Source organism: Suricata suricatta, chromosome 2 (genome assembly GCF_006229205.1).
Source record: "Suricata suricatta isolate VVHF042 chromosome 2, meerkat_22Aug2017_6uvM2_HiC, whole genome shotgun sequence".
NCBI lineage: Eukaryota > Metazoa > Chordata > Mammalia > Carnivora > Herpestidae > Suricata > Suricata suricatta.
The window spans coordinates 81,491,059-81,505,583 of NC_043701.1; the positions used below are offsets into that span (position 1 = coordinate 81,491,059).

General features: G+C 37.2%; 1 protein-coding gene across 4 annotated transcripts in view; it reads left to right on the forward strand.

The window, feature by feature from the left end:
• The window catches only part of DYNC1I1 (dynein cytoplasmic 1 intermediate chain 1), a 296,393-nt gene that overhangs the window by 35,583 nt on the left and 246,285 nt on the right, over positions 1–14,525 (forward strand). For 2 of the 4 annotated variants that reach the window (XM_029929298.1, XM_029929286.1), the window contains 2 exons: positions 3,651–3,765; positions 6,421–6,562. In XM_029929298.1, coding sequence (XP_029785158.1) covers positions 3,651–3,765; positions 6,421–6,562 — 257 coding nt within the window. The remainder of the gene's footprint in view (positions 1–3,650; positions 3,766–6,420; positions 6,563–14,525) is intronic. The other 2 variants (XM_029929275.1, XM_029929291.1) reach the window with 1 other exon arrangement.

The following is a 14,525-nucleotide window of genomic DNA, read 5'->3' on the forward strand; positions in this document are numbered from 1 at the left end:
CAGGGTTAAGGGATTCAGACTGGAGTAAAAGAGGAACCGGACTAAAGTGTTCTAGCACAGCGCCTGAGGGGCTGAAGCTACCCTGCCTGCAGGCGGTTCATCTTTGATCTTCTGGCTTCTCCTCTGGCAGGGAGTGGCGCTCCCCTGCCTATTTTGCAACTCCCCACAGGGAGTGACATATCCGGCTAGCAAATGGCCAAGCAGCTGATATCTTTGCGGCTCCCAACACTGAGTGACTGTTTTTTACCAGGACTGAAAACTGGTGTGAATTAGGACCACCCAGGTTGACTATCTCCATAGAATCTAGAAAGCTATACATACGTAAAATTACCACTCTCCGCTCCTTTGAATGTCAACTGCTTGCTTGGTTGTGGTATTATGGATGAAATCTGATTTCAAAATAAATATAGTGGCCACCATTTCAGATTCAGTCCCAATTTCACGAAAAATTGGCTTTAATGCAATGAGGTGTCCTTAATGGGGCCACCATGAAGTTTCGTCACGTCTTTGGCCTTCTGCTAAGTAAGGTAGGATGGACAGAGGTTTCCTGGCCTGTCCTCACTTGTTCCTCTAGTCACTATGGACCTGTCTTTGAAAAAGTGACTGACAGTTCTCAGCTGACAAGTTTCCTTTCTTTGATTTTCCTCCCTGGCTCTTGGCTGTGATTACTCTTTGCAAACAGGAATACCATTTGCTAGGAAAGACACCTAGCACATTTTTTAATTGCTTGCACTGTGAAATCACTCTTTTTGAGTCATTAAAATACATTAGGATTCTGTAACAGTTAATTACATGGGAAAAGTCAAATGTTTCAGGACTAGAGCACCTGGTATAACTAACTGCCTCGGATGAAGTATCACTCTATCTAGGTTAAGATGCTAATTGGTAAGACAGGTATTGCCTTTATTTCCAATAAGCTCCAGTTACCTAATTTTGCATTTTTCATGGTCACCTTTGAGGAGTGCTGATAGCTTTCTTAAACTTTTGTTATGTCTAGATGGCGATTTATGCTTACTAATATATGTCGTTATATTGCCTGCTTCCTTAAGGGTTAAAGAAGGTGGAAGGCAGGGAATGAATTGTAGAGGCACCTGTAGGAAAAGGAATGAAATTTTGGAGGTGGAGTTCAGGTGTACTGTTGCTGCACATGTTTATGCATGTTGACATGTCACATGCCCTCTAGTGTGTTTCTTGAACGCTTAATGCTTAAAGAATAAATTAAAAAAAGCATTCTGTGCCTTTCTGCCTAGGACATACATTGATGGAAAGTTAAAGATAATATACTCTAAGTTTATTGGAAAAGAAAGGATTAGGCAGATCATGTTCCGTTTGCTCTATTTAAGCTGCATTAGAACCTCTCTGTCTCATTTACCATTGACACTCTGTTGTCCTTCACTATGTTTTTGTTAAAAGAACGAGGAAAGGCTGATGATTCTTTTTGTTGCTAAGATATAGCAATGGGTTTGTTATGAACACTGGTCACTGCAAGTTTAGAGGACTCCTAACCGTACTGTTGTAAAGGGGCTTGCTGAACTGGGTGCAGTTGGTGGAAATTAGCCTGAAGGATGTAGAATTCTGAGATTCTATAGTTATAGAGTAACAATTACCAAAGGCAGATATTAGTTCATTTATTCAATACATTAAAAAATTTAATGTTTAATTTTGAGAGAGAGAGACAGAGCAAAAGTGGGGTAAGGGCAGAAAGGGAGATACAGAATCTGAAGTAGGCTCCAGGCTCTGAGCTGTCAGCACAGAGATTGACACGGGCTCAAACTCTCAAACCACGAGGTAATGACCTAAGCTCAAGTCAGATGCTTCACCGACTGAGCCACCCAGGCGTCCCTCAATACATTTATATTGAGCATCTTATGTGTCAGGCTGTGATCTAGAGTGAGAATAGAGTGGGGAACAAAATAAACATGTTTCTCAGTAAAGTCAGCTCTCAGTAAAGCGGACAGGCCAGTGATGGCTAAACTCTTCACTGTAAAATCATATTGTTTCATACTGGCTTCCAAGATGGATTTTGCTTCTCTTAGTTTTTCCATTTGTATTTCAGTAACTTCTATGGTAATTCCCTTTTCTTTGATTTCCTCCATCCTCCTTTTAACTTTTGGATATGTGAATGTTGATATCAATCCTTACTCTGCAAGGTCCTTCTTCCTATTTTAGTCTGTCTTTGCCTCTGTTGTGCCCATACACTTTGGAACTTGCTTCACTAAGTTTAAATGTTAAAATTGGAAAAGAGTGTAAACTTTGCTATCTTGACAGATAGAGATTAAACTGCCATTTCAGATTTCTGGATTATGTGAGAGTCCCAGAAAGCCTCTAGTGCTCTCATTAGCCATCATCAACCTCCATAATGACAGCTTTTCCTCAAATAATAGATATTCTAAATATGAGAGCATTTTAAGCCTGAGGCGAATAATAGAAAAAGTGTTGAGCCCAGCATTACGTGCACAGAGATGCATTTTGCATTTTGTGTAGGTTATCATCTAGGGGTAAGATAAAAATTGCATGGACTTTTTGTGCTTTGGATGCCACAATGTAAATTGTGCTTTGGTGCTTTGAAATGTACCCAGCACCCTCGAAGCAGGTAATATACCTGTTAGGGTTCCCAGCTTGCTGCCAGGGAGGAAGATGTGTTTGGTAACTGGATAATTGGCTTATGACAAGCTTAAGATAGCTTCACTTTTGTAAACTCTCAAAGCTGTGTCATGAAGTAGCTGCACATCAAATAGGACATTACATGTTTCAGATGTGGGATAAATGGCTTGTCTTAAGTAATTACTGTATTAGGAAAAAGAGACCTGAACGTTTAATTACCCCAGGATCCCACCACTGACCTTCTTTAACCTGTACTTTATTATTCCTATCCTGAAAAAAACACAAACCAGACATAGGATCTGTCTATATGAGGCTCTATGTTTTTTTTTTTTTGATAGAATTTGGGAAACTTCTTCTGAATGATTTTTTTGTTCTATATTTTTCTACAAGATAATTTTCTCTCTTGAGTTAATATATTTAATGGAAGCCTGTGAAAATCAGAATTAAGTAACAACACTTACATATCAATATTGCTCACATGCCTTAATAAACATTGTAGCATGGTTTATTTTAAACCATGATAGACTTAGATTGCTGATAGAGAGTGTATTTTACAGTTACAGATTTCAGAACTAATTTTGTTTTTTAGCCAGATCCCAATAATTCTTTGTTTGCATAATTCCAACATGGGGCATGGATATTATAAACATGTGCTCATCAAGAATTGATAGATAGTATGTCTTCCCAGAAGGGACAGTGGGGTTGAAAAAGGCAAACAGAATTAAAAAAATAATAATAATCCATATCCCAGTCAGAAGTATTTTAACTCTGATGGTTTTTTTTCAAAACCAAGTGAGAGAAACTTTCATGCCATGCGATAAAAGCAGGGGTAAAAAAACTTCAACCAAGAGAAAGCAGCAGGTTAGTAATTATTAAATGGAGCAGTTACAATGTATTTTCTACACATGACTATACACATGGTTATATCTATTTAGGGTTTTTGCTTGGTCTTCATTGCCAGGCATTTACCATTTTCAGTTTAAGCCAGGGAAGACATACATTTAGTTCTGTTATTAACTTTTCTTACTGGCATCTACTCTTTTTAGGCTGATATGCAGCAAAAGAAAGAACCTGTTCAGGATGACTCTGACCTGGATCGCAAACGCAGAGAGACAGAGGCTCTTTTGCAAAGCATTGGTATATCGCCGGAGCCCCCTCTAGGTACTTAAACGGTGTTACTATTTTCTGAAATTTGACTTGCATGGGATATACCATGTCCAGCGTTTACTATTCTTTTATGTCTCTTTTATTTTTATTTTTAAAGAAATTCTGTGGCTTATGGTTCAGGTGTATTTATTTTTGGAATTGAGGGGGCTGGAAGGAGATGGGAAGACAGATCGCTGCTTATTGACTAATTATATGGTCAAACTTCTCCACTTTGTGCCAGTAGATTATTTTATACTTGTTAAATGAGTTGCCACATAGTAAACACAAGAAATCTTGGAATTTTTTCTTAAATTGTTCTTCATTTCCATCAGTGAATCCCAGCTTCTCTCTGCCAACCTAAATACTGCGAATCTGGTTATGAATTTCATAACCACTACAGGCATAGAATTATGCCATGATGAAAATAGAAAACTCAGTGGGATATGTGAAGGAAAACTTAAAATAGTGACAAATTAACAGCTACTTAACAAGTTTAAATTTATTCAACTCTACTGTAGAACTTGGTTTCACTGCTAATTGGCATTTATACCTCAACGCTCCTCCTCCAACTCATTCGTTTGTAGTTTATTGTCCATGATCTTATTTTGTCACTAGGGTTTGGATATTGAACCATTTGTTTGATTTGTGTTGAAGGCAAACTTCTACCTGATGTTTTTATTCTGTCACTTAATTGTGTATCTCTCATGTGATCATTTATTTTATTCTCTTTATCTGTTTACTTTCCATACATTTCAGGATAATCCTGGGGTGTCTGTGAAACTGCGTGATAGCCAATATAGTAAAAAAAAACTTTAAAAATACTACACATAAATAGATACAATATCAAGTCTTCATTTCAAAATGGTCTGGTTTTTTTTTAAATACCACCATTGGCTTTCATATTAAAATAAAATTTCATTTATTTCCATAGTTACTTAAACTATGAATAAAAATTGTCCAATGTACAATAAAATGACAAATATTTTATTAATATAAATAAGAAAAAACAGAATATAATAAGCTAATGAATTATTAAATGTTACTGGATATAATTTAATATAGACACACCATTAAATACCATAAAAAAACATCAGTCTGCACTAGGTAATATCACATGTCTAACAATGATATAAGAAGCCCATACAAGATGCTGGTTACTTCATTTAACTTTGTGGGAGGAAGATGTAACCTTTGGGATATTTGGTTGATGCACCTTCTTTGAGGAGCTGACAAACTTTTAATACTTTGTTGACTTGTCACATAATATAGACACTTTGCAATAATCTATTGTGTTTTTGCCTCAAAGTAGCCTTTGAAATTCTGTTGCAGTGTGAACACTGGTTAAACCTAGTAGTATGTCCTATTTTCCTCTATTCTATGTAAAGCCAGCAATTAAACTTTAAGAACAAGACAGCGAAATACCTCTAAACCGTGACCACCATGACCAAATTTGGAGCTACCCCTGCATTCCTGCCAGGGGACGTGGTGAGAGTGGCGCCCATTTTCAGTTTTCATCCATCTCTCCAACTTACGCTCTGACTTACCGCAGAGGGTAATCAGTGAATTAATTGTGGGAGTGCATGAAATTCCTAGTTTCTTGACAGATCTGCCATTGTGTTATAAGATTTGGACAAAATAGTTAAACCCTTTACTTTATTAAATAAATAAAAGGAAATTGCACATGATTGAAACCAAATGAGAATCTACACTTAGGTACTGAAGTTTCTTTTTGTCCATATGGCTTCTTTGGCATGTGTGCTAATAAGAACCCACTGAATTTATCTGGCCTGGAGCCATCTTGGCTGTTTGGTGCAGCTTCTATCTGAAGGACTTTTGGCTTGTAACTAAAGGATAGAAAAAAAAATACATTTACATTTCCTTCAGCTTTTTCTTTTATTATCCTTGCGGTCAGATTTTCAGCTTGCACTGACCTCAATCTTTGAACTTCTTTCCCCTGTCTTCAGAATAGCAGTTTATTTTGTGCCCATGGCAGTGCCTTTTAGCGCTGCCACAGGCAAAGGAAAACAAGTTCCAAACACAGCAAACAATACAATGGGATGAAACTATTAATTAAATGTAAAAATAAAGCAGCCTGGCATTTTCCTTTGTTTTGAATGAGATTTTTAAATTACCAGGTTCAACATTTACCCTTTCTCTGTCATTTAGTCTCTCATAGCAAAGCAGCTTATATTCCAAGGAGAATGAATCCACATCCCTCCAATGGAGACATACAACAGACTTGCCTGTCTCTACTTGACCACTTAAAATTATTCAGAATTACTTATTTCATAATATTTTAAAGTTTTATAGACACCCATTTTTTAATAGGTCACATCTATATTAACAAAATAAAGTGGAGAATTGAAATTATCTGGAAGGTTCACCCAAGAGAGATATTTGACTTGAAATATCTGGATAGCTCTTCTGATTCTCCATTTCACTTTGTTAAGGTGGACGTGGCCTTAGAATCCCTATGTTAATTCTGTCTAAATTCATTTCAAATTTTAATTTCCAAAATATGAAAAATTCACTTGACTTTCTTCCTTTTCTTTCCTTTCTTTCTTTCTTTTTTTTTTTTTTCTCCTTATCTCATCTTAATCTCTCCTGGTCATACAACCACTTTAATTTGGGCCCATTTGTTTTGATTTGTCTGACACTGCTCTTCTCCAGTGCAGTCGCTGCATTTTTTAACATGGGATACCTGTTATTTTCATTATTTAGTCCCAACCCCTATGTCTCCCTCCTCGAAATCAGTGAGCACTCCCAGTGAAGCTGGAAGCCAAGACTCAGGAGACCTGGGACCATTAACAAGGTAAGAACTGTCCCTCTGCAGAGGCCAGGGGGATATCAATATTGCAAGAAAACAAGGCAAAAAACACATGCCACTCTGTTGTGCGCTGTTAAGTGTCCATGCATCCGCATGTGTACCCAGTTTATGTTTACAGTTATGGTGGCTTGCTATTTTAGTGGCATAGAAATGATTTTGAGCACTAGAAATGATAAACTTCTATCTTATTTTTTCTTGAGTGGGCTAATTTAGCACCATGTGTCTTGTTTGACAAACACAAACACATCCGTTAGTTTAGGCCTCAAAGAGAGAGAAGGATCAAAGGCAAGTGGAATATATATTCAGCTTCTCATTATTCTACTCTGGTTTGGTTTCCATGGGAATTTTTGTGAATAGAACACTGAGATGTTCTAACCCTAAATTTAATTTTTTAAGCATGGTGCTTATTGGCTAAATAGTGTTGACTAATTTGAGAACTCAGTCCTCAAAGTGTTTTTATTATTATTACTAATTATTATGATCATCAAGGTTGACTGTTCTGTTTTCTGAGTCAATTGCCAGATTTTTATTACAGTATATATACTCAGAAGATTAGGAAACTTCTGGAAGTGAATATATAGACCTTTTCTAATTTGACCACTTAAGGGGTATCCAAAAGGCAAAGATGTGAAGAGGGAAAAGAAAAGTCTCGTTAACATGCACCGAGTCATGGTAACTTTCTTAATCCAGGTGCCTCTGCTAGGATTGCCATATGCAGGTGCCCAGAGGCAGGTGATATAAATGAGCTGGGCATGGGGCCCTGTGGCAACTGGTTGAGAAACACTCTAGATAAGCCAGATGGTCTCCTCACAGCTCAGACTGGTTGAGCTCATGTGGAAAAATGGACCGATTTTTCCACATCTTTCAGTTTCTCATGAGAGCCAAAAATTAAAGCCTTTATGTAACAATCTCAGTGTTAAATGTTAATGACTTTATTAAAAGTAGTTGTGGGACAGATTTTGCCTGTGGGTTGGCAATTTGTGATCTCTGTCTTTGACTTTTAATTAAAATAAGATAAAATAAAATAACATAAAATAAGATACTAAAACTTCAAATAAAAAGGAAACAATCATCTACCACACTAGTGTTCTAACAAATCAGCCTTTGCCTTGTCCATGTACCTTTCAATCCTTGTCTACCTGTGTGTATTTTTGGTAACCACGGTGTGCTGCTGTGTGAGAGGTCTAAAATTTTGCATTTTTCTTTTTCCATTGAACACATTCTCATAAGCATTTTCTTTTGAAGGTGCATTGCTTCCATAGAGGCCAAGGCAATTCTGGTAGAGAAAAATATGCAAATCAGAATAGTCTAGTATTAGCCTGAGCTGTAGGGTTTTTGTGTTTTGTGTGTCTGTGTGTTTCTTTTTTTCTTTCTGAAACCAACATGTAAGTAAAACTGGAATTGTCTGACCCATATCTGCCTGTTGGCTTGTTTCAGAATTATTTTGTTTTATACAGGGAATTTTGAAACCAGTGGACACTGCTTTCAATTTGAGAAAAATGGAAGTAGAGGTTTCTTTGGGCACCAGGCTGGTTTATTCTAGCAAATCGCCTTTGTGATTTGGGGGCAGTACATGTCTTCTCTCATCTTTTTGCTTTGAACACTTCAAAAGGTCTTTGAGGGGAGGGGGAAAAAGTAACAATAACACAGTTATGTAAGATCTAACATTTGTTCAAGAGCTGGCACAATATAATTACATTCCTTAGGGGGTCCATTGGCCTATCATTAAGTTAATATATTTGCCTGTTTCTATACAATGATGGTGTTGTGTCATTAATGCTCAGCTTCAAGGGGTGCATTTGGCAGCATTAAATTCTATTTCTGACTTCACAGTTGATGAACCCTTTTGAAAATTCTGTAGAGCAAGCTGACCTGTGCTGTTACTGCTCTGGGGACCCCAGCAGAGAGTCTTCTCAGAGAACATCACTCTTCATTTCTTCCCCGACTTATATGATGTGTTTGTAACTTAATGAATCACTTTGGAAGAGAAAAATGGAATATACATTCCAAGTAGCTTCCATTCTTAATAGGAATGTTCTGGCAAGTGTGGGCAACTAGAAGTCAATGCGCAGATCCCTTCCTGAGTGTAGGTTTCATAGGAATGCAAGAAAATTGACATGGAAGAAATGATGATTTTCAGAAAAACCGAGCACAAGATTTGCTTGAGGAACAGGAATATTAGGAATATCTTAGTAAATTTTACCCTTTTTTTGGACTAAGGAAAATTCCATGCAAATTTATGTTTTACCTTCTATAAATAGATATGAATTAATTTCAAAAGAACCTGAATACTTCAGTTTTTAAAATTCCACTTGGAATATCTCTTTCTATAGAAGAAACCTCTTTGAAAACAATTCCTAGTAACTTTAACACATCATAAAACATGAGACTGGGAAAAGAGCTTGGTAAATCCTGAGAATATAGCTCTGTAGTCACAAATTTGCCGATGTGTGTGGAATTTGGGGTCGTTGAAAAGTGGAAAATCTTTCAGAAATCAAATTAACACATCTGGTCCTACCTAAAGGTGCACATACATTCTCTGATACATCTGTCAGAATCTCAAACCAAAACTGAAATTTTCTTTACAGAGCCTAAACTGGCAAACATTTCTTATGTAACCCCTGTGAGTGGCTAATTTGCAAATTGGCACATTTACTATACCCTGTTATATGGAAAAGTTTAAATCAGGGCTTTAAAAAGGCAAGTATAACAAAAATTCCTTTTATTGATTTTTAGGAGCGGTTGAGTAAAGGTTTTTAAATCAGTGAATATAAAGTAGAAATATATAATCATTTTTCAATTATACTAGTGTGATTTAATTTTCACTTAAAGGGTCACATTTGCTTTGCAATTTCTGCTTCTGTTGGTATTGCCTGCTTCTCATATGCAATTTATATTTGTGCCATTTTTCTTCTCTTAATTTTGGTAGAAGCAATTAATCATTGCTCAGTCAATCATATTGGGCAAAGAACAAGCTCTTAAATATTTAAAAACTGTATTTTATTAATAAAACATTTGAAAGACCAGTTTTACTTAGATTTAAAAATCCTGAATATATTACATGTAACTGAAATCCAACACAGTATTAAGAAGGTACTATGCTATGATTAATTAGGGTTGGTTAAAAAAATTCAAGGATATTCTAGTGTAGAAAATGTGTTACCATAATTCAACATATCAAAAGGTCACAGAGGGAGGAGTGATCATTGTAGTATTTAGCTAACTGGTACTTGACAAATTTAAACACCTATACCCATATTTTAAAACTTTTTGTAAATGAAGAATCAACATATTTTTCTCAAAATGATAACTATTAATCTCAAACCAATAGCCTGTATCTTTTATACACAAGAATAAAACATCTGGTATTTTATAGCCCTGAAAGAAGAATGACTTATATTTAGTTGAATATGTGACTCTTTTCCTCAGGAAATAGCAAATTCCTTGAGGTCAGAAAGTAAGTGATATTTGAGATTGTGAGTATTTGATAAATGCTGGTTGAATGAATCAACTATTATCTTAATTTTTACAGATGAGGACACTGAGGCACAGACAGAATAGTGATTGTCTCAAGTTCACACAGAACGTAGATACAGTGCTAGGATGTAACCTGGACAGATTGTTAGAAATTTTCACAATCTATATCACCACCCTACATGATCTCTGAAAACAATCGACATAGGTGATATACATGACTAAACCCAAAACGTTGTTACTAGTATTAAATAAATTTAGTATCTATAAAGCACTTAGAAAGGAGTCTGGCATCTATTAAGTATATGTGAGTTTTAGCTATTATTGTTGGGGTTTTTTTCCCCACATTTTAGTCACATTTTTCCAATGGGAAGAGATCTCTTTAGACTCTCTCATAAAATTTGTTGGTGTCATTTTCAAGTTTGATGTTGATGTATTTTCATCCAAGTAATCACATAAAAAAGTTGAACACGACAAGGCCAAGGACAGATTGTGGTTCATGTCCTTGGAGACGACTTTCTGGGTTGCCCAGCTCTTAATCCCTAACTTCCATAGAGTCAACGAGAAGTGAATCTAAGTGGTAATCATTCACCCACCTTTATTCTTCTCCTTCATGTGGATGGCTCACAGGGGACTTTGCACCAGGGCCCTTCTCCTTGTTAGCCAAGATTCCCTTGGCTTCACGGTGATAAAACCTAACCTGGAGGCTGTACTAGCCTGCACAAACCCAGGAATGTGTGTTGATCTCATAAAGTTGGCCTGGCCACAAGGGTGTAAGGAATACCCTGTCTAAAACCTGATTCAAGGAAGAAAACTTTCAAAATGATTTAAAAAATAAAGTATGTGTTACTATGTTAATATTGTACAATCTACTATTATAATGATAATACCTATCCTGTAGTGTCTTTAACAAAACAGTCAGGAGGAGAGGTTACTGATGTTTGTCTTTGGTGAGAAGTGGCATGGGCGATGATGATAGTAAAAGAATTAATTTCGGTCTTCATTTTCAACCATATATGGTCTGAACACCATCATTAAGTCCTATTTTCCAAGCAATTAGGACAGTCAAGTTCCCCCACATTTTTAATAATCTATTATTATGGAAACAATTTCAGTGCATTTTGTATAATTAGAAGATATGGACAACCAAAAACTAGAGAAAAATCATATTCCTACCACCAGAAGTTAGTGGTGCCTATAAACAAACACCCTAGTGTATATTCTTTCACAAAATATATATGTCATCATATATATGTTAAATGATACCATTATACAAGCTGTTGAATTTGCTTTTCTAATCAAGTGTCTCTCTTTTTCCATTTCAATACATTTTCATCTTATCTAATATCTACACTTTTTTCAGATTTCTCCAATTGCCCCAACATAATCCTATTGTATTGAAAATCGATCCCTGTCCTCTCAGCTATCAGCATCTATTAATCAAAACTCTTATATCCATAGATTTTCTCTAGGGAGGTAAGGTCCCTCTTAAAGAGTCCTAAATGCAGCAGCATAAGAAATGTTTTTCGAAGCACTTAACAGGAGAACACAGGTACAAAGGGGCATGGATTAGAGGTCATTCGGGCTTTCAGCTTCCTGTGCATTTCAGATTAGAATTTGGGACAAAGGAACAGATATCTGCAGACCCTGTGCTGTTCAATGTATAAACATGAGGCTTCTATGTAGTAAATATTAAGTTTCATGTTGACAGAATATTTTGGTAAAATTTAGATACTTGATAAACTCTATCTTTCCCTGATCTACTGAAGCCCAGTGAAGTCTCAAATAAGGAAAGTAGAATAATTTGTTTGTGGTCAAGTTGTGCGGGCCTCACCTACTTATCACTTTCTTTTCTCAGTGATTTCAGGAGAGGAAAATGTGCTAGGAGGAAACATGGGGTTAATACCCAACAGAAACTCCGTAGGACTTTCATTTATATCCACAATCGAATTTCACAGGGTTCTCTAGCACTACATAAGCCTCAAAGGACTTTTGATCTTTTTTGGTGAAACCATCACCCTCTTCTAAGGAACTCTGATGAAGCAGAGGCTAAAGGGAAGATATTAAGGTTTCAGTAAAGGAGAAAAAGTACAATAAAATAATGTAATTATTCAATAAGCCTTGGAAGAAATTCAATAAGCCTATTAATATTGTGTATATACAGAATTTTTAAAAATATCGTTATGTAAAGAAAAGTAATTGCACTTCAGAGAGACCAATATCACTGATTCAAGGCTGCTTAAAAGTCAGTCTCTGGAAATTAAAATAAAAGGCACACCCTAGGATTTTCTTTTTATGTAGCACATTAACGGATGAAACGTTTTTGATGTCTTACCATTTTGTCTTCAGGAGAGTGCACTGTAAAAGTGAGCACATAGGTCCCAGTAAGCAGCAGGCAAGGGGCTGCTGCGCTTTCTTGTAGACAAACTGCTTGCCCGACAGCCCAGCGTCCGTGAGAGACGTGGGGAAAAACGTGTCCTTGCTCAGTCATGGAAAGTCTTCCGTTTCTTCTTGAAACCGGCTCGGATGGACTTCTTGCATGGCTCTGGTGTGGCCCGCAGTGGGCGCTCAGTTTTAGGGCTTTGACGGTAGCCAACAGACGGAGGTTTTCACACAGTAAATTAAGAAAACTACTCTTTAAAAGGACCCCATGTAAGTGTATTTCACTGTCTCAGTCTTCTCTCTGACATCAGAAGATCTTCATCATCATCATTGCCAGTCCTACGTAAGGAAATAGTTGAAGTTGGAAAGTAAAATGTTAACTCATTATTTAAATTCCATCCTTAATTAATTGATGCTATGTTAATGACAGTGACAGATTGAGTGATATGACAGATTTTAAAATGTCCTTATTATTCAGTGCATTACATTTGGAAATCTCACTTAGAAAAATAGGTGTTTGGCGGGTAGCACCGACTGGAGACTTTCTATTTGGCACTATGCTCACACTGGCCCAAACTATTTTCTTTATCTGATTAGTGACTAGTGATTTGTTGGACAGAGAAGGCACGTGGGACAAGTGTTCAGAGACCCTGGGATTCAGGGGCGTTCAGGATTCTGCCCTCAAGCTGTTGCTCCACCTTAGAAAAGGAAGAATGTGAGAAGTTGAGTTCCAGCACAGTGGCTTCAGCGACTAAATAAAGTTGCAGAGTTCATTTGGTAGAGAAGATAGCTGGCTTTCCTTTCATTCTCAGCACAGATCTCGCTTGGGAAAGATCAGTGATGTTAGGCCAGACATGTCCTGTTTTATTCTTTCCTTTTTTAGTAAAGAAGGTAAAAACTTTCCTTGGGAATCAACTTGCCCTCACTTCTCACACCCACAGGCAGAATAGGCAACTAAGAGCACCTGTTTGTTTCTTCACTGATCAGTTTGTTCACTGAATAGTTAAGAATTTATTGTGTGAAAGATGCACAGTAAATGTTAGACCTGCAAGGAAGATAAAGAGAAAGAAATTTCTCACTTCTAAGAGCCTACTTCTGGTAAATTGACAGATTTAATTTGAAGCCATCTAAGGAAATATTGCTATGTAATTACAGCTCTCAAATATTTGTACTCATAGAGATGAGCAATGATGTCATAAACCATTATTCCCAAACCATCCCTAATTAATTTGTAGTATATTCATTTGGGACAAGTGATTTTGTTTCATTACTACCCTATGAAGAGTCTTGACACGTACTAGGTATTTGTTAAATATTTACTGGCATGCGCGCGCGTGCGTGTGTGTGTCTGTGTATGTGTGTGTGTGTGTGTGTGTGTGTGTGTGTGTGTGTGTGTCTATGTGCACATACTTATGCACAGACTCTCTTTGCAAAATATTGGGTGGGCTTGGTGCGGGATGAGAAGACCGATGAGGACAGAGGTGAACGCAGGGTAGTTCAAGGCTGCTGGACAAGTGAAGGTGGGCCTCACTGAAGGAGAACCACTGGCAGTAGTTATAGGACCGAAGTAGAAGGTAGGGGATTTGTCACAGAATCAAGGCAGAAATCCAGTCACTGGAATCAGGGCAAAAAGTCAGAGTGGGGACCAGCGGTGTGTTTGGCTTGATGCCGATACCTTTGAGCTTTGTAACAGTGCTCTTTATTTCCTGTAGGTTGTCCTCAGATTTGGGCTTCAGTATGGGTTTTGGACTGTAGATTAGCAAAGAGAGCTGCGAAATAAGAGACCCAAGTGTTTCTCTATTTCTGTCCCAGAGAGAGACAAGTTATTTCTGAATGAGGTTATGAGGTTATTGAGGACAAATATATTTAGAGAGCATGGCATTTGAGCTGAGCCTTACAGAATGCTCATGCTTATGCTTTGGACAAGTCAAGCTGGGAGAAAGGACATTTCAGATGGTGGAAAGGCATACACAAAGGAAAAGGGCCAGGGGTTAGGGGAGGCAGAATGCATGATAAAGAGGCAGTGTTGAAGGAGCTGAGTCTGGAAAACAAGGGTGACCTTTGTGATAGTTGCAATCTGTGCCTCCCATAC